Source organism: Catharus ustulatus, chromosome 8, assembly GCF_009819885.2.
Source record: "Catharus ustulatus isolate bCatUst1 chromosome 8, bCatUst1.pri.v2, whole genome shotgun sequence".
NCBI lineage: Eukaryota > Metazoa > Chordata > Aves > Passeriformes > Turdidae > Catharus > Catharus ustulatus.
In genome coordinates, this window is record NC_046228.1 from 4,677,545 (window position 1) to 4,704,174 (window position 26,630).

A 26,630-nucleotide genomic window follows, 5' to 3' on the forward strand; every position below is an offset into this window, starting at 1 on the left:
TAAAGTGAAATTTGTGAGGGAAGGAGATTTAATGTGATGTGCCTTAATGTGATCCTCTGTGATTTTGGGAGTGTAAGCACATGCTTGGTATGGTTCTGCCACTGAACAGCAAAAAGCTTTGCTAAATGTGTCACCAGTTCCACACAAAAAGAGCTGGTGCTTTTATACCTCCATGTGTCATCTTTTTATTCAGCCTCCTTTTCTCACTGGTATTACTATTTACATTAAAATGGGAAAATAAGATCAACTGGGAGTAGTTTGGAGGACTGAAGTTGCCCTGAAACGTGTGGCTTTTCCAGGATTAATTTTTTAAGAATAAATCTACATTGCAATTAGTACAAAACAACTTTTTATGTAAACAGGTCATAAAAAGTCAACTAAATATCCTGAAAAGTCAGTACTTGTTATAGAGTGCCGAGTTGTTGCTTGCAGCACCATTTGATAATAAAGAAATGAAATATCTGCATTGTAAAACCATTATTTACTCTAAGAAAGCAATAAAAGTTTTGGCAACACAGTGATTTTGCTTTTTTTTTGGCAGGACTGTTAAAAACAAACAGCAAATAATAAAGACAAAAAAAGTAAAGTCCTGAGAATGAGAAGTTGCACAAGTGGGGAGGTAATCCCTGCTTTTTGTGTGTCTTACTAACATCATTGTTATCCTCCTCCTGCCTTCCTTTTGTTTCCTCCCTGGGCTTCTCTGGGATCCTCCTCATGAGCATCAGCAGCTAAAACTGAACATTGGTTTCTGCAGAGCTCTGCCCTTACCCCAACTGCTCCTTCTAATGGGTTGAGTTAGAGCTTGAGGAGAAAGATGACAGTAATTTCACGATTATAAGCCGCACCATTTTGACTAAAATTTTGGTCTGAACCCAAAGTGCGGCTTATAATCAGGTGCGGCTTAGATATGGACAAAGAATGAAAAGTTGCTGTTTTAGTTTGGAGGACAGGTGTCTGCTGAGAAAGGCAGGAGCTTCTCTTTGAAATGGAGAATGTAAACCCCCTCCCTCCAAATTATTATAATTTGGAAATCAAGGGGCTTTCAGGCAAAGATATGGGAATTAGGAATAACAGTTCTTTACTAGGGAAATTAAAATAGAAATACAGTACTACAAAGAAACAAACCCCAAACCCTGACACAGTCAGAGTACAGCCTGACACCCGTCAGGCAGGGTGTTGGCAGCAGTCCCATTCCATGGTGGCTGCATCCTCCTGCAGTGACAGATGTGGCTCAGTTGGAGCAGTGCTCCTATACAAGGTGCAGTTTCCCTTTGGAGCTCCAGTGGTGATGTGGAGAAATCCGGTTTTCCTCTGGAGTCCAGTGGAGAAAGGGGCTCCCTTAGTGTCCCAAAACCTCTGTTTTTATCTTGGTAAGAAATGTTGGGCTCTTCCCCCTGGCTGGAGCAACTCCCAATGGGATGCAGTAATTTTATCAGCGCCACAGTGGGACTCAATGGCCATGAGCAGAAAATGACTGGCTGGAGGAAGGATGGGTTGTGAAAAGATAAAGAACAATGCCCTGCCTGGTTTCAATGGATGGGCCATTAGCAGAATATCTCCCATGGAGATCAGGATCACTGTCCCCACCCTCAACAGATGGTGATAGAACAGATACCTTTGATCACACTCTGGATTGTAACATGCGGCTTATAATCAGGTGTGGCATTAAAACCCAAAGGGATTTTGAGAAGTCTGTTCGAGTGACCAAGACTTCCACAAGGATTTTGCATGATTGACTTGATGGACATGGGTTAAATGCTTCTGAAAATCAAACTGCTTTAATGTTCCTTCAAGGTGTGTCTGGTGCAAAAATCCTTCTCTCTCTGCATGTATTTTATCAAATGTGTTTTGACTAGGAGGGATGTCTGGTTTTTGGATGTGAGAAAACAGGTGCTCTATTTAGGATTGCAGAGTCTCTTACAGCTTTTTTAAACATACTTTTTCCTTTTGTTTCTTCCTTCCATAAAAACTTTTTTGTTTCACCTTTCCTTATCTGAAAGCCTGTGCCAAATAAATGGAATTTAACATGTTGGAATAAACAACTGTGAGAATGTGGGTCAGAATAAAAACACCATGGGTGAAAAATTATTAGTTCTTTAGTTCTTGATATCATACTAGTGATGAATATTTAAAAGTTTTTCTCCTTTACTTTTAACAGCTTCTTAAAAAGTGTTTGAGGCCACTTTCTAGTTATTTTTTTTTCTTAAAGACCCTTGTGGAGAGGTGAAAACCACATTATTATGAGCATCAGCAAGCAGGAATAAAGAGATTCTCCATTCTGGATAGCAACTGCCATAACTGAATGCTGACAAGGGAATTCCACAGAAAATATAACTACTTAAAGCAGAATATCAGTTCCCATGTATATTTCCATGTTTTCATAGCAGGTAAAGATAATCAATGCAATTACTCAATTGCTTCTTTATTTTTTTTCCTAAGCTGTTGTTTTCTGCTGTGTATAATTGGTAAATTATTACAGTTTTTCCTCAATACAGGTATTGAGCCTGTGCTGAATTTTACACAGCATTTTTCTGCAATCCCATTTTTCTTCTAGAAACAGACACAGACCCCAGCCATGTCTTTTTGCTTAAATTTATTTCTCCTGATAAAATATTTTCAGTGGGGACTTACTTTTTTTGTCAGTTAGAACTCTCTTGGGAGAGAAGTGAGTATGTCCCTGGGGATTTATTTTTCTAATGTTAGATATGTTTATGTTCCTAATGTTAGAACTCTGTGTTTTTATTTGTTTATGGAATTTAAGATGACTGAAGTTTGCAGCAGAAATGAAGTGAAAATAATATGTATATTTATGTTTGAAGGTATTATTTGCATTATTCCTAGGCTTTTATCAGGGCAGATGACATTTGTTCTCTAGGTCTCAGCTGACCTCTGAAGTAAACCAGTCTCTTTCTCATTATTGCACCTTGAGAAAATAAACTTGGTTTGGATCAAGTTATTTTCATATGGTCCTTAAAAAACCCAACCACATTCTGTATATTCAGGATTTCCAGTTTATTGTGAAGAATAGGCATAGAAATGTGATTAAGTAGCATTAACTACCACCTACATTTGCACATTAGCAGGGATGTGTTCTACACCTTTTACTTGTTACAGGCATCTTGTTCATTTGGGACAACTTCACTAGAATTTTTTTTTTTTAATAAATTTGATTTTGTTAATTTGTGTAAGATTTAAATGAGCTAAAATCCTACCTTAAAAACCCAAGAGGCACAGTTTGTGAAATTTTTGTTCAGTTCTGTGCTAATGGGTGTTTTCAGAGTTACTAGAGGTAACTTGCCTGTCTCTGTAAAAAGGAGCTGCTGAAAGGATTTATTCAGGATCACGTTGATAAACCTGAGCTAAACCATCTTTTGAATGATGGTAGCTGGTGGAAATTTATCATGTCTAATTCCTGACTCAGCATAGTCATAAATTCCCTGCTTATTTCTGACTTACACTAAATCTTAGTTGAAGGCTCATTTGGGGACTCCATAGCAACCACTGGCAGTTAAAGTGAGAACTGTAAATTGTGAAATGCAGAGACAAAAGAGCTGTGAATTTTGTTTGGGTGGCTTTCTTGGTTTTTTGGTTTTGTGTTTTTTTTCTTTTTTTTTAAAGGGAGAATAATATATTTCATAATTCGTATGTTTTTAATTTTTTCCCTTCATGTGAGAAATGAGGTCAAAATTCCCATTTCAGAATTTTCCAATTATAGTTCTACAAACCCATTAGTCCTTGCTAGTAAATGTAAGAATGCATGGAATTAAGAGTAGTAGTGCTACTTCATCAGCTTCACTTCAGTTTTGTTGATTTAATCATTTTGGATGGTCCTCAAACACTACTTAACACCCTGTACTTCTGAATTTTGTCTTTGTAACTGTCTCTCTGTGAGAATTCCCTAAAGTGAGTTAATTTGAATATTCAGAGATGAACACTGTGCAGTGCTGTGATGGAAAAGGTAAAAACATATTTATATAGTTCTCTTTATTATTCCTGACACAGTCCCTGTGTAAAGCTGTTCACAGCCAGGCCAGTTCAGATGTTGGACAAAATATTACAGTTCTTGTCCCCTACAGAAAAATCAAATCTGTCACCAAAGTGAGAGTCACTGAAACTGGTTAATTTTATCTGTGCCCCACATTTATTGAAGACAGCAACACTTGGAGTGTTGGATCTCTCATTTACCTCCAAATCCAGCTACTCTTATTTTTACTGATTATATTAGCTCTAATTAGGCAATATTGTCAAGTGGAATTTATTTGGTCTGAAAGCCTGGAGCTCCTGCTTTTCCTGGCTCTGCCATATTTCACTTGTGGCCTTTACAGTAGGAGCTGGCTGACAAGCCACTTAATCTGCACAAGAGATGTTTTCTCTCCAATTTTCCAGGAAGGGTTTAATGGGAGATACTGTAATGAGGCCTGGTTTAACTAAGACCTCGTTAATTTTACAGAGGTATCACAATACACTCCTGAAGTGTTCCATGTAATCTAGATGACAATTCATTATTATGAATGATTATTTTCTTTGTCTGAGTTTGTTTAGCTGCTGCCTGTACTGAAAAAGTATAATTAATGAACAGAATATACTAATGAGGTTCTATTATTTATCCTCAACTCTGATGTTAAACACAGTCTAGTTTGCAAAAAGTTCAACATCAGTACTTGGATGGGAATGAGAGTCCCAGAATCCTATGGGAAAAGTGGAATCATGGGTTGTGTAGTCCAATACAGGTTCAGTTATATTTGTGTTAATTTTTAAAACCTGTAGGACATGGGCCAAGGGCTCCCTTGATACACTCATGCACATCTAAGAGCATTTAAGAATATATATTCTTTTATATTCTTGTTCTTTAGTGGTCATCCCACTGCAATTCTTAATGTCTCACCTAAGCTTTTTGTCCTAATAAGATTTTTCTTTCTTTTTTATTGTTGTTTAATTTTAATTTTATAGGGTTTTTTTGCAACACCATTCTTTTTAAACCTGATGGCTACCAACATGTCTCTTCATGGGCTTCTCAAAAAACTCCAATCAACATCCACCAAAAATACCCCTCAATTCCTTTTTTTCTCCAAGTCTCATTTCTTAAGCTTTTTGTAGTTCTTTTTATGCAGCCTAGAAGATTTTCATCAACCAATATATTTTTGTCCTAGAGAATGGTGGCTAAAATTAGACCCTCAGATGCTGAGGTCAGCTCCCAGCATTTGTTTATCTAACATGAGTTACTGCCTTCATTGTGCTAAAGAAGATAGTAACCTCTGGAGGCAAGGAGAAAGGGTGGGAAGGAGGAGAAGAAAAGGGAATTGTGCAACTACTAAGTTTTTAGAATGGGCTAAATTGGGATATGAGCTGAGTTATTTTTAGTGTCAAGGTTCGCGGCTGTGAAAGAAAATGTGTGTGTGCTGTTGAATTTCTCTGCTGTCCATTCTGCTTTAGCTAAGTGTGTTAGAACTTACATTTTTCTTTTTTTCTTTCAGGAGAGAATATTGCATTAAATGAGTTGACAGGGCATAAAGGGTTTTATGGTTTTTCCTTCCAGTACTCACAGAGATCTGCTGGATGAATTTTATCTTCCTTATTGTAGTAAATTATTATTTATAGCATTATAATAAATACCTGGAGTGATGGCTCAAAGTAAAAAATGAAGAATTAAAACTTAGAGCAGGGCTGTGATAGTTCTGGATTACAGATCATGGTAATTAATTGTTTTCACACCACCAGCATATTCCTGTTGGGGGAGTAATTATTTCAGGTTATCCTGTGGTAGCCACCACTGTTATTTAGATGCAAGTTATTTAAAAACAAATTTGTATTCTGTTTAATTGGCATTAGAGACAGTAGTTGAAGTTTGTGGAGCTTGGCAGGCTCTTGGGTGCTGCTGAGTTTTCCCCAAAGATCCTTGAGGGCTCTGAGAGGCTGCACAGAGCAGGGCCCCAAGCAGGAGGGTGAAATATTTTTGTTACAGCTTCTTTAAAGTTTTTTCTTAATCCAATAAAATCAGTTCCCAAAGGCTTTCGAAGGTTGCCTTATTTTGGAGACCTGGGAGCTTGATGAGTTTTGTCTTTTTGAGTGCAAGTTTAAAAAAAATCAACGAAAATCAACAACCCCAAAGCCCCCCTTGGTGTTTTCAGACACTGCCCCAAGGTTTCTGCTTGTCCTGTAAGAATTCACCACTGCCAAAACCTTTATTTTGTTTAACTCTTCTCAGCTGAAGAACTGAACTGTTCTAAAAGGAATGACTGAAACTGTTCAGAGTAGTTATTTGCTGTGTTAGATGTGTTGCATAATTTGGGGATTCTTACTAGAAATGTTTCAAGGGAGTAGATCTTCTTTTTTAATAGCATAGGATACTGCTTCCTCTCCTTTTCTTGTTCAGAATAAAAGTGTTTTCACAAATAACACTGAGATGGGATGACAAAAAAAGGGTGTGAAAACGACTCCATTGTTAATTAATTGAAGAAGAATGGGTCTGTGGAGCAAAAGTACATAGGACCCAAAATGTCTCTTTGTCCCAGCACAAACGCACTGTTGTTCTGTGAATGGACAGAAGACAAGATGAGCTTTTTGTTCCACTGATCTATTGATTTTATTTATTTATTTAAGCTATTAGGGCTAGTGTTCTCAAGGGGTGATAGTATGGGAGCATGTCCATGATTTATTTAATATTTTTTTCTCCTGTTCTTTCCATTTTAGTCTTTACCATTTGACATTGTGTAGCTTGTTAATCACTTCTAACTGTCTTCCATTCATGGAAAAAGAAAAGTAGGAAGGTGGAGAGATGTTGAAGTGTATTTTAGAGGCAGAAATGTTTAGGAACATTTTTGGCTGCTGTCCTTAACTTACATGATTCAAACTGATTAAAGTTTTAGTAATTTAAACTTATAATGTATTATATTAAACTAATGTATGCTAAGCATACAAGTGTTTATAACACTTGGCTGTCTAGTTTAGAAGTGTGTTAAAAGTGCAGGGAAATGCATGAAGCTGCTTTCTTGTTTCAAGATATGCATGCATGTGAGTACAGGGTGCAGCTTTATTGATTTTAAAAATAAAGCAGGGTGATTGCCTGGACAATTTTTAATTATTTTTATCTCTGAAAAGCAGGGACTGTAAACTGTTAAAATGGCAACAAAGTGCTTGACTTCTGTAAGTGCAGTTCTGACTTAATACTCCCCTAATCCTATATTTGGGTGGATGTTTAATTCACCCTTGAATTACCAGGTTTTGGAATGATCAGGACTTACACAACCCATAGTATAGTTACTAATTCCAGTCCATTTGCCTCCAAACTTGTTTTTTAACGGGAAGGTGTTTATAAAACAAAGTTTCCAAACATCTGGCATTAAGAGAAAACTGAAGTGTTGATGTTTCAGCTCAAAAGCTTTGGGGATACATAATGTTAAACAGTCTGTTTTCCTAAACATGCAAGTAGACATTTGTGTACCTTAAATGGCAGTAATTCAGATGGAAGCATAATGGGGAACGTGTTCTGCCCAGCTAAGAGAGGTGTTGGGCACTTTTACAGGGCCACGAGCTTAATGGAGCCAAGCTGCATGAGCAATGTGCTACAAAACCTTCCTCTAATTTCATCTTGTTCAGCTTTGTATGATACAAATGAGCTTACTTGACAAGAATTCTTGGATTAGAAGTTTGATATTTTTGTTTATAATTACAGAGACAGAGTTTAATAACATAAGGAGGAGTTTGCAAACAAATCAATGTCAGAAAGAACATGTTGAGAGGATACAATTATTTTTGCTGTATTGTGTCCTCAGGCAGTTATTATTTCCTGCAAAACAGCTAAACAAAAATTCAGTACATTTCTATCTAGTCATGTTTTCAGTGTCTTGCTCCTACATTTGTTTAGTGTCCCTATTCTTGGATTCTTTCATCAATTCCTTATATCTAGCATGGTCTCAGAGGGAATGCATGGAAGCCCTGGGGCTCTCTCTGTTCAGTGTTTTTTCTGACAACTAATGTAGCTACAGCTTGGTTTTCAGTCTGGAGTGTTAAGAGAGAGGAGAACCATATATGTCCTGGGCTCTGAGGACAACCAGTGCCCAAAGGGGCTCCAGGAGAGCTGGGGAGGGACTTGGGACAAGGGATGGAGGGACAGGACACAGGGAATGGCTTCTGCTGCTGGGGGCAGGGTTGAGTGGGATATTGGGAAGGAATTCTTTGCTGTGAGATTGCCCAGAGCACCTGTGGCTGGCCCTGGATCCCTGGGAGTTCCAGGGCAGGTTGGACAAGGCTTGGAGCACCCTGGGACAGTGGAAGGTGTCCCTGCCCATGGCAGGGGGGTGGAATGAGCTGAGCTCTGAGGTCCCTCAACCCAAACCCTTCCATGGCTCTGTGGTTGCAGGGTGGTGTGTAGGCAGCTCACATTCTGGGGCTGTTGCCTCTCACAGATGTTTTTGGGCTGGAGATGGATGTGGTCCCACTTCAGTCCCTACTTTTCCAGTCTGGGACACCAGGAGCCATCTCTTCTGGGGTGACAAAACTCACGTTGTGGCACCCCAGGCTTTTGTCTGAGCCTGGTGCAGGAGTGGCTTCAACTCAGGATGGTCCCAGGTTGGTGTCAGGATGGTCCCAGGGTGGTGCCAGGATGGTCTCAGGGTGATGCCAGGATGGTCTCAGGGTGATGCCAGGATGGTTCCAGGGTGGTGCCAGGATGGTCTCAGGGTGAGGCCAGGATGGTCCCAAGGTGGTGCCAGGATGGTCTCAGGGTGAGGCCAGGATGGTCCCAAGATGGTGCCAGGATGGTCTCAGGGTGATGCCAGGATGGTCCCAAGGTGGTGCCAGGATGGTCTCAGGGTGATGCCAGGATGGTCCCTGGATGGTCCCAGGATGGTCCCAGGGTGGTGCCAGGATGGTCCCTGGGTGGTGCCAGGATGGTCTCAGGGTGAGGCCAGGATGGTCCCAAGATGGTGCCAGGATGGTCTCAGGGTGATGCCAGGATGGTCCCTGGATGGTCCCAGGGTGGTGCCAGGATGGTCCCAGGGTGGTGCCAGGATGGTCTCAGGGTGGTGCCAGGATGGTCCCAGGGTGGTGGGATGCTCTCCTGCTGGGAAGGGACTCTTGGGAGAACACAGAGGCTTTATTTATAAATTCCCCTCTCCCAGCAAACAAAGCAGGCTTGTTTAACAAACCTCCACGAAAACAAAGCAGACCTAAAATTAGAATGCTTGTTTCATGAATGAAAACTTACTATGAAAATAAACATTTTTAGGGACAATAGAAGAAACTTCTTTTAAAGCACACGTGTTTTTATGGAATTTTTGTACAGATTCTGGTTGATCCCTTGTGCAGATAGCTGCTGCTTTGGTTGCTGTTAAAGTTTAAGTTCTAACACATGCTTGGAACACTGGTAAAGCGAACCTTTGTATTTATTTATTCAGTTTTTAATCTGCAGATGTAAGGGAGACAAGTGGGTTTAGATTTTTTTGGCAGAGGTGCGTTACTCTATCCTTGTAATACAAATTGTGGACACTGAAAGACAGATTGCCTTTTTTCCTCATTCAGATTTTTAGTCTGAGTAACATGTTTGTGTGTGCATTGAGGATCCATTGCCATGAATTTCACAATATTATTTAGGATCCTGCAATAATGAAGGTTTTACTAATGAACTTTCCTGTGTGATTGCCTCCCTTTGCCCTATAAGTTTACTCTTTTTCTTCTATCCTAAAATTACTGCTAATATCTATTTACCTGTATGTGCCACTGTTCTTGAGGTTGTTTACTCAATGCTGGGCTATGTGCATTTCAGTGTTGAATGACTAAAGATAAATTACTTGGCTTTTACTCAATTTTTCATTGCTGGGCTTAAAAAAACTTGTCTAGTGTACCATGTATTGGTACAAAGCTATGAAATTAAAAATCTTGTACTGTTCTGAATTACTGGCTTCAGGATATTATTTCTTGTTCTTAGATGTAGGAAAGCAGCTAGAAATGAGAAAAGCTGGACTGACAAATTTTAAAGTGACCTTGTTTTTCAACATGATCTAATTGTGTAAAGTTTGAAAAACCCACATAGCATATCTTAATCTAAAGCCAACATCCTGCATCTGAATTCTTAATTAGGAGTGTATTTCTACTTGTGAATATCAGTTTTTCACAATTTGCAAAGCTGTCAATTAGTCTGTTATTTATTATGTCTTGAAATATTCCACAGGCTGAGTCGGTAGCTGGGCATGAGAAACATGAAATTATTTTTTCAGTATAAGGCTACCCTCACCCAGACTTCCTTGGGAAGGCCTTATTTTCTTGCCCTCAGAGTCTGGATGGATTTTTGGCAAGTTGTGTGGTTTTGGCTGGGTTTGTAAAACCCCTGTTGGAGGCTGAAGCAGGATTTTGGAGTGGTGTTTCCAGTGGGGTGTGATGTTCTGGGCAGTAAGGCTGAGCTGGAAAAGGGGCTCTGAGTGGGATCAAAAGTTGAATTTTGGAACTGGGAGAAGAGAAGGTTTGGGGCTCCAGGCACAACTCTGAACAATCATTGCAGAGACACTGGGAAAGATTGGGAAGGCTTGGGCACTGATGGACACTGGGGAAAACAACATCTCTGGAGATGGATATGCAGGCAAAGAAGAGTCAAAAATGTCAAAAATCCAGAGCAACTGGGCAGGTTTCCATGTGCCCTGGTGGTGCACAGTTTTATCAGGAGCTGGGAATGTGCAGCTGGATGAAGTTGCTGGAGCAATGCATGTGTTGTGTATGGATAAAATGAGTCAATGGAGACTTCATAGGTACCTAAAATTAAAAATATAGAATACATCTGCTTTCCTCTTGTGTCATGCTTTAGAATTGTTGCTTAAAAGGCTGAGAAAAGTCACTTTGGAGTTTAAGTGAGTCTTACGCCATAAAATAATTTCTTGTTGTTATCACAGAAGATTAAGAAACTAATTTACATTAGTTCACTGTTGGGCACATTGTAACCACAGCCAGTGTTTTTATAAAATGAAAATAAAAGATTGTGCACCCTGCCCTCACACCCATTTCTATCATGCTGGTGCTTTAATTCTATGGAATTTTAATTTTCTGCTTCCTGCTGTGCAGTTGTACAGAAAAAAAAATTAAAACATGCTCACTTTCATTTAAATTCTCTAAATTTAATTTTGTTTATCTATTTATTCTCTTAAGTAAACATGGTGTGTGGTGTTTGTACTTTGATAATTACATAGCAGAAGCCCCTTTGACAGGGAATTAATTTGGTTTTCCTGTGGCATATGTCCATAAGCTCCAGATGAAAGCTGTTCTTTTAGATGTGACTCCAGCTAGTGAGCTATTAATGAATGTTTAATTAATGTTTTTATTTGATATCACTGTGACAATTTTGTGCCTCTAAGGGTAAAGTATGGGTATGATCTATTAGGCTGTGCATATTTTTCCTGTGATTATTTCACCTTACATTAAATGTAAGAAAACAAACTTTAACACTTAATTTAATTTAATGAACTCAAAAAATACTCAGTTTATGTCAGTCCTTCCAGAGAAAGATATGGAATCCACATGATTGAAACACTAATTTCTTTTTCTTGTTATATTTTGGGGTTTTTTTTCTCTTCTTCTCCCAGCTGCCAAAATAAACTCCTTTTGAGATAGACCTAAGTCAACAGAGTTGGTGTGTCTCTAATGAGGCATTCTTCTTGAGGCCCCCACTTGGATTTTATCTTTTTTGTCATAGTTCTTTTTAATCTCCCTTTCCAAGTTTAATGCTAGGGTCTCCATAAGAATTTCTGCTGCAGATTCAAAGTAAACAAGGTCCATTTCAGTAATCATATGATTTTTATTCCCTCAAACTCTTTGATTTTTTTCAGTAAAAAGGCAATCCATATTACTTTTTTTTTTCCTGTAATATACTTTAAAAATTTCAAGTTGTTGAAAAAATTGGCTAAAATTCAAGGAAGCTAATAACCTTCGAATGTACAAGCTTAACTCTTCTTTATTATTGTTTTCCACTTAAGTTTCTCAGATTGTGCTGCTTTTTTTAGCATTCTTGAGTAGCCTCTCTACAGATAAGACAGATTCTGGCTTCCAGCTCCAGAACAATCTGTGTGGTGCTGTCTTTAATTAGCTTGTTCCCAACTGAATTTTGGATAGCAATTTCCAGTAAATGTTAGCTGGTTTTATATATTTTATTTACAGTCACAAAATCATTTTTTCCTGTAAAATGTTTTGAACACATAACCCTTTGAGTTTATAGGGAGTCTCTAAATGTGCACAAATACACCTTGAATTAGAAACACTCCTTGGAATCTCAGCCTTGTGTTGCTGTTCTGCCAGTTCAGTGTCACTGATAGTAAATATTAGAGCATGAGAGAGATAAAATAGCAATATTTGAAGCTGTGGAAAGTTTTCATATTCTTAATAATATTCTTTATTCTAATGTTCTCAATATTCTGGTGGCAGTCTCTGGAATTCCATCCAGTAGAGTTTTCCTATAAGTACCATCTCGTATCAGCCTCTTTTTTTTTCTTTTGTGTACATCAAACAAAGTTTATGTAACAATATTGAAATCTAAACTTTGTTTCAATAGTCTGTTTTAATAAAATGCTATTGTGTACAGCACTGATTAGGAGATATAAACAAAAAAAAAAGAGAAAGGAACCATGGAAAATGTGAAGAATACAGAATTTTGCACATCATAGTTTGGTGATGTAAAATTACTTAGAAAAAATGCTTTAAAAGTGGCCCTAACCTTATGTAAACTCCATACTTGTAGTATTTCTCTTTGTTTCTCATTTTCAAGAGTTGTCTTCAAACTTGTCTGTGATTTGGATATTATTATTTCAGCTTTGGATAAACAGTCACCCTAGAGCAGTCCAGAATCCATAAATTTGCTTTTTCTGTCATCAAAGATCTGCAACCAGGGTACAACAGCAGTGTCAGGGTAAATAATGCACTTTATTGGTCTTGAAGGGACCATTTTGTAATGTTTGTGCTGTTGGCTCTGCTATGTTAAACACCATCTCCAGGGCAAATTCTGCTAGGTTTAATCTGAACTGTGACTGCTACTGAGATCTTAACAATCACAGCTGTAGAATTTGTGTGTATAGCTACCCATCTTTCTTGAAAGTAAGGGGGATAGAGTGGGAATAGGCACAGATATTTAATGTCCTGTGTCTGAGTTAATAAAATTTCCTGGACACACACTGGCTTGAGTAAATCCCTGAGTGCAAAGAACAGGAATATAAGAGATTGACAGCTGCCCCCTGCAAATCTTTAAATTAAATTTTCATAAGTAATCATGTAAATATGTGTGATATGTCTATCTAGACATCAAATTTTTATGCTGTAATTCCTGAACATACAGATTTTTTTTCCCTCTTTTGTGCAAGCCTAATCACTGGATTTATTCCAGACATAGTGGCTTTGGCACTGTGACTTTTAACAGAGTGGCTTTGGCTGCTTAGAACAAAAGGAATACTCTCACTTTACTGCTCTTTATAAAAAAGAAAGGACAAAATCCTAGCAAGAAGTCTTGGAGGAGAGAGCAGAGCTTCAAAGTGGCTGTGAGAGGATGCCCAGAGCTGTCTCTTATCTCAGCTCTGGGCAGTTGCATCCCAAGCTGATAAGGGAGAGATGATGCAGCAGCCCCTCTAAGGCTCTCATCCCTGCTAATTACTGCTCACTTTTCAACCTGAAACCAGAATTATCTCCTTGATTAATGTGGTGGTGTAAGAGAGGAGAGCTGTTGGAGTGTGGGCATGGATGTGCTTTATCTCAAGCAGCACTTTGTTGGCTTCTTGGATCCTGTGGATGGTGTGTTGGAATATTAATGTGCTGCAGGTCATAGCTTGGAGCTCAACATAAACACCCAGAGCTTCCCTTGGCATGTTCTGCTCAGTGAGTGCAGGGAAAGATAATATTGCCATAAAAAAGGAGGAAGAAGAGCTGCACAGACTTTGGGACTAAAAGGGAAAGAAAAAAAGGTCCAAACCTGTCCCAAATGTCTCTTTTTGCCTCAGTGGAAAGCAATTTTTACTCTCGCAGCCCATGAGCCTTTTCAGACACCTGTTGGCTGTTTCCCAGTATCAAAAAGAAGCTTGAAAGTGTTCAATATTTCAGATAATTTCTAGGAAAGAGGACAAGGGGAAGTCAGCTATTTGGAGTGTACACTAAGCTGTGACTATGATAGCAAAATCCAAACGGTGCAGGGGATTGTGAGGAATAGCAGGGGTTGGGAAAACAAAGAAGCAGTAAAAGTTTCTGAAGGCATTTGGAGGGGAAAGAGGAGTATTGCTTTTGAGAGCACCTTAGGCAAATAAAGTGCTGAGATTTACCTTCAATCTCAGTGAAATTTAAAATAAACTTAATTTAATTGCACTTTTGTGATGGGTTAAGAGCATGTAGGCACTTAATGGCCAAATAATTACATGACAATTGTATGAATGTGAAACTTGGCTGCCTTCCTTTTTTGACTTTTACTCATTACCCTAATCTGTTTTACACTTACCTGAAATATTTTATTTACCTGAGGGACACTATGAAAACCTTCTGAAATGCTGGGTTTTTTAATATTTAGTGAAGTACAACCAAGTATGAATATATAGTCAATAACTGTAGGAAATTATTTTGTTTGACCTGTAGAAACAAATGTCAGAAATATTTTCACATTGGATTTGTCATCATTTATTTCTATTAATACTTTACATGGACTAGGGAACTAAACAAGAAAGAGGTGCAAGTTGGCAAATTATATACAGTGTAAACATCATAGAGGAACATTTAGAAAGACAATCAAAATTAATAGTGACATAATTAACTGATCCAGATAAAGGTTGGAACTAGATGACCTTAAAGGTCCTTTCCAGCCCAAACCATTCAATGATTCTATATTTGTGTTGAAAATACAACATCAAATTATATTTACATTTCCCTTATGGGAAACCAAAGAATGTAGGAGAAGGTGGGTGTTTACTCTGAATTCTATGTTTGAGGTGCCTTGGGAAGCACCTTACAGCTCCCTGGCTGCCTGTAAAATTCCCATTGCACAGATTTTGGGATGATGTATCTAAATGAGAACGAACACATCTTTCTGAGAGCAAGGATTGGCACTTCATGTCCTCGAGTTCTGTGAGCTGCAAAATAAATTTTGGCTATTATTCCTAACATCTTTTAAGGATTACAACACATTATTCTTTAATGGAACAGAAAGGTGGCTAAGCTCTCAAGAATGCAGCTCTGGGATCCTAAAAATGTGGAGTCCATAATTATTTCAAAGTTTGCAGCTTGGACAAAATCGGCTCGTTTGATGCTGGAGTTCCAGGCAGCCTGCTGAAATCCAGCTTGTTAATTGAGTTACCCAGTGATGTAACTCCTCTTTGATATCTGTTTTCTTGTAAGCTCAATAGTTTTTGATGATAAAGGTAAAATCTCCAGCCATCTCTCCTGGATAAACAGAGCTGCTTGCTTCATTCTGTGCCTATTGCTTGTTTTTGTTTGTTTAAAAAGAGGTTTAAAACAGCGACTGCGAGGTGGGAGGGAATTTCTGGAGGTATTTTGGGACAAGGGGGGAGATTTTGTTGTTTCTCTGAAGTCTTTGAGGCCTTGCACAGCTGGATGCCATGTGAGAGGCTGGAAGCACACAGGGTTGGGATGTCCAGGGCTGGACAGCTGACCTGGGAGAGCACAGCAGGTCGAGTTCCTGGCCAAGGGCTCTCCTGGGGATCCATAAACTCTTCTTTCTGTTTATGGAATGAAATCAGGGGTCTCTGCTGGGGGGATTCCAGAGGAAAGGCTGAATTCCACAAACCCATGGTCAGCCAGCTCTAATGGGTCACTGCTGATAATTTGGAGTTGCTTTGTTTGTGTAGCCAGAGCACTTCTTTCTAGGCAGCTGGCTGGAAATGGAGGTGAAGGCACTCTTAATTCACTTTTAATAAAAGATCAATGGCTTTATTGTGAAAAAATAGAAGACAGATGTAAACTGCACTTGATAAAAGAATTAAATGTGAGTTTAACCTTCCTATTTTGTTTTTTCAGTGCTACTGGTGCTTGACCTTCATTTTTGAGACTATTGTCTTTCTTGGTAGTTTTACATTTTAAGTTTTACTTAGACTACAAAAACAAACTCTGCTGGTGTTTTTCATCTCAAGTGCTTACCAAATCCCTCAGATTTTGCAAAATATTTAAAAAGTAATCTCCAGACTAAAGTCTCATTAAAACCTTTGCCCTTCCTGTGGAACAAAAGTTCAGAGAAGTTCTGTTTGATTGTAATTTGAAAACTGTAAAACAAAAACCATCATGGTGTGAAGTATTAATTTAGGCTTGGCAGTCTCTCTGTAAAATTTGTTTCCAGAAGCTTCCAATTAAAATGCAGCATGCCTAATTGTATAAGGGAAAGCACCTTGAAGATTCTTTTATATTATACACGAGGAAAAATGCCACAAACATTACTGACAATAAAATATCTTGCAGGTATTTCTATTAAAAACCTGTCACATTTATGTTACAATGAGTTGACTTGGTAGAAGGAACCATGAGCTCAGGAATTTCTTAGCCATACTAATTTTCAGTATTGCTTTTTAGTCAAGCCATTTGATAGATGAGTCAGATATTTATCTTTTTGTATGTTAATCTAATCATTTTGTATCTTTAATTTAATTTGTACCTTTAATTTAATTTGTACTTTTGTTAAGTATTGGGTTGTTATGCTCCTTGAACAATGCAATTGAAATGGTTTCCCCTTGTGGCTCTTTCCCCTGTTTCAAAGAAGAAAAAGCAAAATTGGGAAAAGGATAGGTTTACCGGGATGGTTAAAGGTATGAAATAGCTCATAGTAAAGAATTTAATTCCCTTCAGTCTGCTGGAGATATCAGACCTTGGACCTTGGAGATGATCCAATCTCATCCCCTGCAGTGGGCAGGGACACCTTCCGCTAGACTTGGGGATTTTTTTCTTTCCAAAAGCATTTCAAAAAAGCAAATTTTGTGTCTTGGATATTTCTTGGCAAAATGTAGATGCAGAGAGAGAAATATGTGCAGTTGTTTTATATTGACAGAGTTCATTTCATCAGCAGGTGGTATTGGGTTTGAGAAGCTGAAACCTGAGCCAAGTGCTTGGGGATGGTCTGTAAGATGATACTTGTTGTTGAAAGTCTTGTACTTAAATATTCCCAAGATGGTCTGGACAACTTAAACAGTTCTACTGTGCAAGAGCTTGTATATAATGAGATAAAAGAAAGCAAAATGTTTTCAGTTGTGAACTCTTACCGTAGACAGAATCACTTCTGAAATGAATGCTGATCTAATCTGAAGCCAGAGAGAAATGATTTTCAAAACCAGTTTTGTAAATCTGATTAAGTTCTACTGTGATAAATCCCTCTGCAGCACTTCCTTTTAGGAGATCCCCTTTCTGTTTTGGATTTGTGTTGGGTGTATGCTGCAAATCAATATTAAGAATAAGAAGGAATATAAATAGTATGCTCAGAGGCAATTTATTTAGATGATGTAATCATTTTAGAATGAGTAATGAAATTTGAACATTTTTCTTGAAGTACAGATGCTCATGTGTGGGTTCTCAGGTTTAGGTGTTTTTGCAGTCCAGGAATAAAGGGAGAGAGGAAAAAGGTAGGAGGTGGATTTGCAGTGGTTTATTTTCAAATAAAAAAATACGTTGGTTTTAAATATAAGTAAATATGAGGTTTTAAGTATTCTGAGGAAAGTAAGTAAATTGAGAGTAAGTGCTTATGGAAAGGGTGGAGGAGGCAAGTAAAAGCCCTCAGGAATAATTTCATTTGATTTAATGAAGTCCTGTGGGTTCCCTTTTTAATTCTCTCAGTATAGACACAGTGCAAATACTGTTCATTGGGAGCTCACCTGGTACATCCTGTGTTCCCCTTCCTCTGTGGAATGACTCATGGGATGTGGGTTTGACCAACAGAGGAAATAAAACATCTTTACAGGAGAATCATCTTCCTTCTGGGGTGTTTGGGAACGCTTCTGGGAAGGGAGGATATCAAAGAGAATCAAGGGCTTCTTTCATTTTTACCTGATTTACTGAGTCCTGGGTCAGTGATGTGTCATCCCCACAGCCTCCTCTGCCTGCAGGAACTTTATTAACAAGCTCCTCAATTTGGGGGTAAGAAAACATCTAAAGGAAGTCACCTCAGAATTATTTTTTCCCTTTCCTCTCCAAATTATGGCATTTTTGATGCCTAGAATAAATATTGAATCCACAGTGATGAGTTGGATAATCAACTTTTCCTGTTACTGTGCTGCTCAGTGCTAAAGAGGGTTTTTTAAAATCATAACCAAAGCAGTAATGCTGCAATGCAGTTAATTTTATACATCCCATTTTATGATAGACTGTAATGTTACAGAAGTAAGTGGGAAATTTAGAATAGTGATTTTCATGTGTGGGATTCACAAATGTGGTAAATTTTAAGATGTGGGAGCAGGATCTTCCAGGGAAACTGAGTGCCTGGGCTGTTTTTCCTTAGAACCATGAGTTAAACTCACACCACTAGGAAAGATTAATTTGCCACTTGTAATTTCTGTGTTCAAGCAACTGCTCTGACAGACAGTTCCTTGGCTATTTCTGCCTTCTTGGCCAGTTGAGAAAATGTCTTTAAATCAACAAGTAATTATGTTCTAATTTTTTAAAAATATGACTGAAAAGGCATATTTTTTCCCCAAGTCCTTAAACTGTTTCATCTGAGTAACGATGATTAAAAGTTCTTTAAGCACTACCTTCACATATAGCTTTCAACTATTTCTGTTTAGAGAGCATAACATTTCAAAGTGGTTTATTTAAAAATGTCACTTCCATTCTCTGGCTTTAGAGGATTTTCTAGGGCCTTGAGGTTTAAGTTTCTGAGTGGAATTGGAGGAATATTGTTTTAATTTAATATAAAAAAATTGCCTTTAGTTTAAAAAAAACCAAAAACAACAAAACCAACAGTAGTAGTTGTAACAGTAGTTACAAATCAATCCTGGGTGTTTTTCAAATGAGATAATCAGTCATACAAACCTTTTCAGAAATCTACCTCAGCTATTTAACAAGGCTTGGCATGAAGCTTGCTTATTTTTATCTTTTTTGCACAGACACTGATGTTTTTTTATCAGAGATAATTCTTGTATTTCCTACTCAACAATTTACTGTTTAAATTAAAGTTATTTTTTCTTTAAATGTCATGAAGAGTTGAGCAGTAAGAGTACAAAAACAATTGGGAATTTCTGGTGGTTCTGATTCTCCAGAATTGGGTGTTACTGCCTAAGGCTGTCCCTAAGGAATGTCTTCACCTCCAGGCTGCAGTCACAGGAACTTTTGTGTTGTCCCTTCCCAAACCTTGCTCAGCTTCATGGAGGCTCCTTTGCCTTTTTTCAGAGCAGATACTGGGCAGTAAATCAACTTCATCTCAAGATGATAATCATAATTATCCATTTAATGTAATTGATGTGAAGAACTCTGAATGGCATCAATTGCAGGGTGACTTCTGATCATGCCCAGTCTTTTAAATTTTAATTTGTATCCTTAAACTTTTCATTCTCTTTAATGTATGGCTGTTTTTCAAGCTGAGATGTGTAATGAATTTCCAAGTTAAAAATTAATTTTCTATTGCCACCATATGGCCCTGACTGTTGAGAGTGTGTGGATTGCATGAGTAATGGCTCAAAGATAGAATTCTGAACTTAAGTTATAGGCCAGTGAATAATCTTATTTTAAATCAAATGAAGATCTGATTAGGGGAGGTTGTTATTGCTGAGGTGGTGATTTTCTGTGTAGCTGGAAACAAAATAATTAAGGCTGTTTAGTTTCTGAGAATGTCTGCAAAGAATATCTTCTTAATAAATCAGCCAAAAAATAGAATTTCACTAATCATTACCTGTAAACTAATCCAGGAAAAGCTCTATGAATTAAAGTGTTACTATTTAAACAGCAATGAACAAAATGCTCCATCACTAATGTAATAAAAATAGTGTCCTGCTTACTGTTCAGTGGGGTTTTTCTATTAGATTTTTTTTTCTTTTTGGTCTCCATTATTTGCTAGAATTACCAACACTTGAGATGAGCTGCTTTTGGAGGTGCTGAGTTTTTTAGTGTTGGCCCCAGCTCAGCAGAGCTCCAGAGGATAACTTAAATACAGAGTTCCAGCAAGCAAAGCCAAAACTTTCCTAGTTCATCTTGGATCTCGTGGAAGTGTGTTTTGTTAATTTTACATTTTCATCACGTGCCAAGGTTGAGTTTGTGCTCCTGAGATGGTGCTGAAATGACTAAAGCCTGTGATTTCACTGAACACTCACTTGCTGTAGATTAGATTAAAAACTATTCCTTTCTCTTTGGAAAATCGCATTGCAGCCAGAGTTCTTGTGCAACTGATGTGACTGCTCTCTTTTTGTTGTTTTTTTCCCCATTTTTTCCCCTTGCCAGGGTCAGTACAGACCCTCTGACCTGCTGTGTCCAGAGACCTACACGTGGAGACCCATTGAGCAATGCCTGCCCCTGCTCGAGCACTCCAAGTACTCCCGCTTGACCCAGGATGGAAAAGCAGGTGAGAGCACAAAGAATGAAATCTCTGTCATTTGTCCTGTTTCTAATACAGCAGAATCATCTGCTGCTGCAGCAGCATGGGAATCTTACCTGTAAAGGATGGAAAGTGTACAATTCACAGCAAACATTAGTAATTAGAAAATTTTCTTTTAAGCAATGCATATTTTAAGTAAATTCTGTCCTGTAGACTGTAAGTAATTCAAAATGAACACATATTGCTGCCTTTCAGATTATTTTTCAAATTATATTTGCTATTCTGGGCATGAACAAAACCAATAAAATAATTGTTCCTCACATTCCTGTTGGGTGAATGCATAAGGGAATTAAAGTGGAATCAATACAGGAAAGTGGAAAGACTGGAGAAGCTTAAAGGCATCAGGTGCTTTTGTTAAGAAACAGAGTGGCAGATTTAGTTTAACAATCAATTAAACCTTCAGTTTAACAGTCAGTGGGCTGAAGAACACAATAAACAGCAGAAGCACCTTAAACATCTTGATGTAATGTGCCATAGTTTTACACATTGTGTTAAATAGGTACTTAGTGATTTACCAGCATTGACTGCTTGAAATTGTTACTGAGCAGAGCACAATACAATGATGCTCCTGTAAAACAAGGCAATCAGATGGAAAAAAATGCACAAATTTGTTTTAGTTGCTGACTCTGGCCAATGGCAGCCCCCAAGGGAGCTGTGTTAGACCATGCTTGGTGTGCTGCTTGGGGACAAAGGGAATAATTTAACTTGTGTTAACTGCAACTTGTTGAATATCCTCTTTCTGAAGTTTTCTTCTCCTGTAACAAATGAGTGTGGCTGTGATATTATTCAGAGATGTGTGGCTTTATTCAGCTCAAGAGCATGTAACACTGTGCTCTGTTTCTAGACACCAAAACACAGATTTACCTGTCTGAGTCCCAGCAGTCTTCAGCAGCTACTTCTTTCTTTTTACATTTTTTGCCTTTTTTTTTTTCTCTGTTTGATCCTTTTACTTTTTGCTGTAATTTAGTAGGATTCCCTAGGCAGTTAACTGTTCAAAGGGCAGGATATAGATAAATTAAAGGAATTTGAAGACTGCTTAAGCAGGACTGTGAAGTTCTGGAAATACTGTTGAGTTCCTTGCTTCAAATAAAATTAGAAAAAAATTTCTAAAGTAGGAGGAAGAAGGGAATGATTTTGGAGGCCAGTTTGTGTTTGGGATATTTTGGTATTCAGAAAGGAGAGAGTGCTAAACTGGTGCCTGTGAAGGTGTTAATAACCCCGTGCAAGCAGAGGGGCAGCATCTTGTGGATGGTGTGAAATCCCTGTGGCATTGCAGGCATTTGGAAACCACGGGAAACAAAGCTTTGCATCATTATCAGCACAGAATATCTCACTCCAGACACTGCTGGAGCTGTGACTTGTGTCCTGTGGTTTGAGGAAATTAAAACATAGCTGCACATTGGGATGCTCTGGCACTGGGGGTTTGGGTTGCTGCTCAGAGGAAACCATTTCTCACCAGAGAAATCAGTTCCTTTCCTCATCCTTTACTCTCTCCAGCAGTCACTAACACGAGTTTAATGAAGTTACAGTGAATTTTTAAAGAGCAATACAAATGGTTGTGTGCTTTATTCCTCTTGAATCAGCTTTCTGTCTGTAATTCTGTTGGTTAAGTAGGGCATGGTTTATCAGGAGTGGCACTTCCAGCATTGAAACCAAGGGCAATAAATAACCAGATCCAGTAAAGAACTGGGAGAAATGGTGTGACTTTCATTGCTGCCTGGGGCAGTGGAGCAGTCCCTGGCAATGGACATCTTCTATTGCTGTCTCTAATGGCAGAAAATTTGGGAAATGTTATCTCATACTAATTTGTTCGTAATTAGCATGAGATATAATTTATGTGGTCATCATTTTCCTGAATTTTTGAATGTGTTTTCCCTCCTTTAAAACACAAAAATTTACATAGTGAATAACCAATTGCAGGTTCAGGACAGTGTGTTATGTGCTTTGATCTTTCAAGCCTCTGTAATATGAAAAATATTTTTAAGTATTCATACACTTTACATTGCAGAGCTCCTTCCTAAATAAGATATACCTTTACTTTTATGGAATAAAAGTTTAAAGATACTCATAAAAAATGATACTTTTTTGACCATAAGAAAATATTAATTTATATTACTCATGCCTTGAAACAGATTCTTCATTTTTGTTGTCTGTTCACTTTGAAAAATTTAGAAGACCTGGCATCATCATGAGATTTATGAAGATTCTAATATTAATAACCAGTGGCCAGGCATTTATTCAGAACTGGTTTGTGAGGTGGTGCAGTGTTAGAGGGTTTGATACTGATGCAGTCTGGAAATGGAGATAGTGCTGAACTTCATCTAACAGGCATTAGCTGTAAGTACAGATGGAGATATGCTAAAGAAAGAAGTTAATTAAAAGGTTGCTCTGCAGTCAGTGACTTTGATAACACATCCAGAAGTCAATCACAGAATAGCATTTCTGAAATATTCCTGGGCATGGTCTGCCTGACACACCCAGTGACTTCCTCCCAAAACTGCTCCTCAGGGTTTTATTTCATTGGTGTCTTCCCTAACAGCTTTACCCATGAAACAAGAACTATAAATCATTTATTTGGTATCCTGGCAATATTTTTATCCTTCCACTTTCCATTTTCTAGACTAACTCAGTGTCATGTTTTTTCTAATATCTACTGAGATTTTCAGTTTGTTGCTCCTGGGAGAAGTCTGTGAAAAATATCTTCATGAAGGAAAGAATCCACTCTTGGGATGGTAATTAAATTAGTGGGAAACTTCAAATCTGGGTTCCCATCAGATGTTTAAAAAGCACTTTCAGATGAGGTCAGATACAATCCCAGTCTGAGAGTGGTGGCTTCAAAGCCTTCATAGTTACATGACTGTGTCACATAATGTGGTGCCAGCCAGGGTGAACATGGGGCTGTTAAAAAAGTTTTATCCAAATTTTTAGGCATGGCCCACAGCAATCCCAGTGGTGGAAGCTGCTTCCCACCTTCCTGTGCCTGCAGAATCTGTGTGAGCAGAGCTTTGAGAGCTGCACTTCAAAAGGACTTCAGTGCTTTTTCTGTCTTAACCATTTTGTTTGCTGAAGTTGATAAATTGGCTAAGCTGATACACATCTGTTCAACTTCCTGCAGATCTAATAATAGAGTGAAATCAAAATGGCATCGAATGGAATACATTAATTAAAATGAAAGTATTTTCTTCAGCACGTTAAAAAAAATGCACATAACAAAGGCATAACACAGGCTCCTCTGCCTTTGTGTGTTCTTGGAGACAAGACACTCTGCTCCAGAGGGTATGGTTAGCAGAAATCATGATGGATGCAGAAGGGTGGGATGAAGGGGGAGAGAGGCACTTCTGGGTTTCCTGGTCAATTATAGTAGTAGACTAAATTATAGTCTATTAATAGACTAAATAGTATTAGACTAAACTGACCTTTTTGTAAACATCACAGTGAAGGAGAGTTTCAAAGAGAGGGATCTGAGGAAGTTTCTTACTTGTCCTTCAGGGTTTATGGAGAAATCTTTTGCAGCCAGAGAGTTGTAGAAGAAATTAGGAATATGGAGACACAAAGCAGTTTCTTTCAAAACATAAATTTGTCTGGGATAGGATTCTGTGGTCAGAGGTAGAACTTAGACTACTGCCTGCAGGTGCTAGGAATGGAGTGAAGCAGGGTGAGGGAAGCTTTAGGAGTGAGGATCTCTGATGTGATCAGGGTGTATCTGGATAGAGGACAGGAGGAATTTTGCAGTAGCTCATAGAAGGGCTTGACAAGAGCAAGAAGTGAGTGATGGTGGGATTCAAACTTGAGCATGTTGATAGGTACTTGTAGAGGTGAGTAAGGGAGGCTGTTATTTGGACACCCCATCTAAAGAGATTACAAAGCCAAATGATTCAGCAGCCACCTTGCAGTCCTTGCTGCAGACCAGACTTTGCATCTGCCACCTCTGCACAGCAGTAAAACCTTTCTTCTTCCAGCAGGGTGGAAGTCCTTAGAAGAACTCAGGCTCTAGGCTGTTTGCAGCTGGTGTGAGCCAAAGTGATGATAGGCACTGGAATCCAGAGGAGAGGATTTCTCTGTTCTGTGCTTTCCAGTGATAAGGCTGTGGCTGCACAAAGGGCAGATGCTGAAATCCAGAAAGTCTTTGAAATTTCCTTGTGTTCACATGCAAGCCTTAACCATCAGAATAAAGTAAAACTTAAACCCAAACCAACACTAAAATCAGTGCCTGAACTCCCCTTCTAGAGAGAAAGTCCTGAACACCACACAAAGCTATGGAGAGGTCAGAAAATCCTCACTTCACACTCACAAGAATCACTCTTTAAAAACCCATTTCATGTAAGACCTCCTCAGTTCATAGCAGATCACTCTTTTTTGAGTTACTTGAGAAAATTACTTCAGATTTTCAGTCTTTCTCTGTACTCATAACTCTTTCTACATGTTTTTACCAGATTTTTAAAGCTTTTAACCGAAAAAACTTTTCTTTAGAAATACATTTCTATGTTTTATCTATTCTGCTGCTCATAGTAAGCTAGAGTAGTAAAATGCAAATAAAAATCCCAGTATTTCACAACTTCTGAATCTTCTTAGTAGAGATTTCATTCTGTATCTTAATGCTTCTTGCAAGCAACTGATTGTTATTAGTTCTAGTAAATAAAACTTAAATAAAACCAGAAATCTACAGGCAGTTATACAAAACTGTTTAAGTATGTTTTTGTGCATAATGCTTCCACTAGAAAAATAATTTGTCACAACTATCTCAATAACTGTAATTTCTAGTGTTGTGTTTTTAAAACATTTTATTTTATGTACAATTTTTAGTACACTTTGTTATCAAAGAGTATTTCAAACATGTTTTATATTTAAATGTGCATGTGAACACAAGTATTTTGTTGACTTTTTTTTCCCCCCATCCAGTACAGACACTGTTTAATTTTGCAATATATTTAAAAATTTTAGTATTTTAACGTGATACTGGTCTTGTTCCTTCTCTGAACAGAAAAGCCACGATGACATATTTGTGTTCTGAAAGGGAACTGTGGTTGCCTTTGGTCACGTCTCAGGGTTCAGGTCCCTGGCAAAGGGCTGCATGCTGTGGGATGGAGGGAGGCACAGGGATTTGGGTGCAGGCAGAGGGATTTGGGTGCAGCACAGGGATTTGGGTGCAGGCAGAGGGATTTGGGTGTAGCACAGGGATTTGGGTGCGGCAGAGGGATTTGGGTGCAGCACAGGGATTTGGGTGCAGCAGAGGGATTTGGGTGTAGCAGAGGGATTTGGGTGTAGCAGAGGGATTTGGGTGCAGGCACAGAGATTTGGGTGCAGCAGAAGGATTTGGGTGCAGCAGAGGGATTTGGGTGTAGCTCAGGGATTTGGGTGTAGCACAGAGATTTGGGTGCAGGCACAGGGATTTGGGTGCAGGCACAGGGATTTGGGTGCAGCAGAGGGATTTGGGTGTAGCACAGGGATTTGGGTGCAGGCAGAGGGATTTGGGTGCAGGCAGAGGGATTTGGGTGCAGGCACAGAGATTTGGGTGCAGCACAGGGATTTGGGTGCAGGCAGAGGGATTTGGGTGCAGGCAGAGGGATTTGGGTGCAGGCACAGGGATTTGGGTGCAGCACAGGGATTTGGGTGCAGCAGAGGGATTTGGGTGCAGGCAGAGGGATGGGATTTGGGTGCAGCAGAGGGATTTGGGTGCAGCACAGGGATTTGGGTGCAGCACAGGGATTCATGCAAGCCCCAGGATATGTTCATGTTTATCAGGGTGGTGTGATGCAGATTAATGTTTACAAGGATAAATGCACTGAACTTCTCGAGATGATGAAAATGTGGTCACAGAACTATCACAGATGGAAAACATTTAACCAATTGTTTAGAACTCTGCAATCATCTGATTTGGGAGAAATTGCTGCCTTGCTCTAAAACACTGCTGCTTATAATTTTTTTTTTTTTTTTTAAGATAGTGTTGTGTACTTCAGAGAGCTGGGAAGCAGTTTAAATGAACTCTGATAGATCACAAACTAAAGTCTTCTTTAGAAGTAACTTTCCACTATTATCAGAACTATAGGTAATAAATTTGAATTCTGTAATCAAGAAAAAGATATCTCTGTTCTTTCTAGCAGCTTCTCTA

General features: G+C 38.6%; 1 protein-coding gene across 4 annotated transcripts in view; it reads left to right on the top strand.

Annotated features, from left to right (window-relative positions):
• Positions 1-26,630, top strand: part of ATE1 (arginyltransferase 1) — a 69,610-nt gene that overhangs the window by 30,528 nt on the left and 12,452 nt on the right. For all 4 annotated transcript variants that reach the window (XM_033066164.2, XM_033066163.2, XM_033066160.2 and 1 more), the window contains exon 11: positions 20,368-20,488. In XM_033066164.2, coding sequence (XP_032922055.1) covers positions 20,368-20,488 — 121 coding nt within the window. The remainder of the gene's footprint in view (positions 1-20,367; positions 20,489-26,630) is intronic.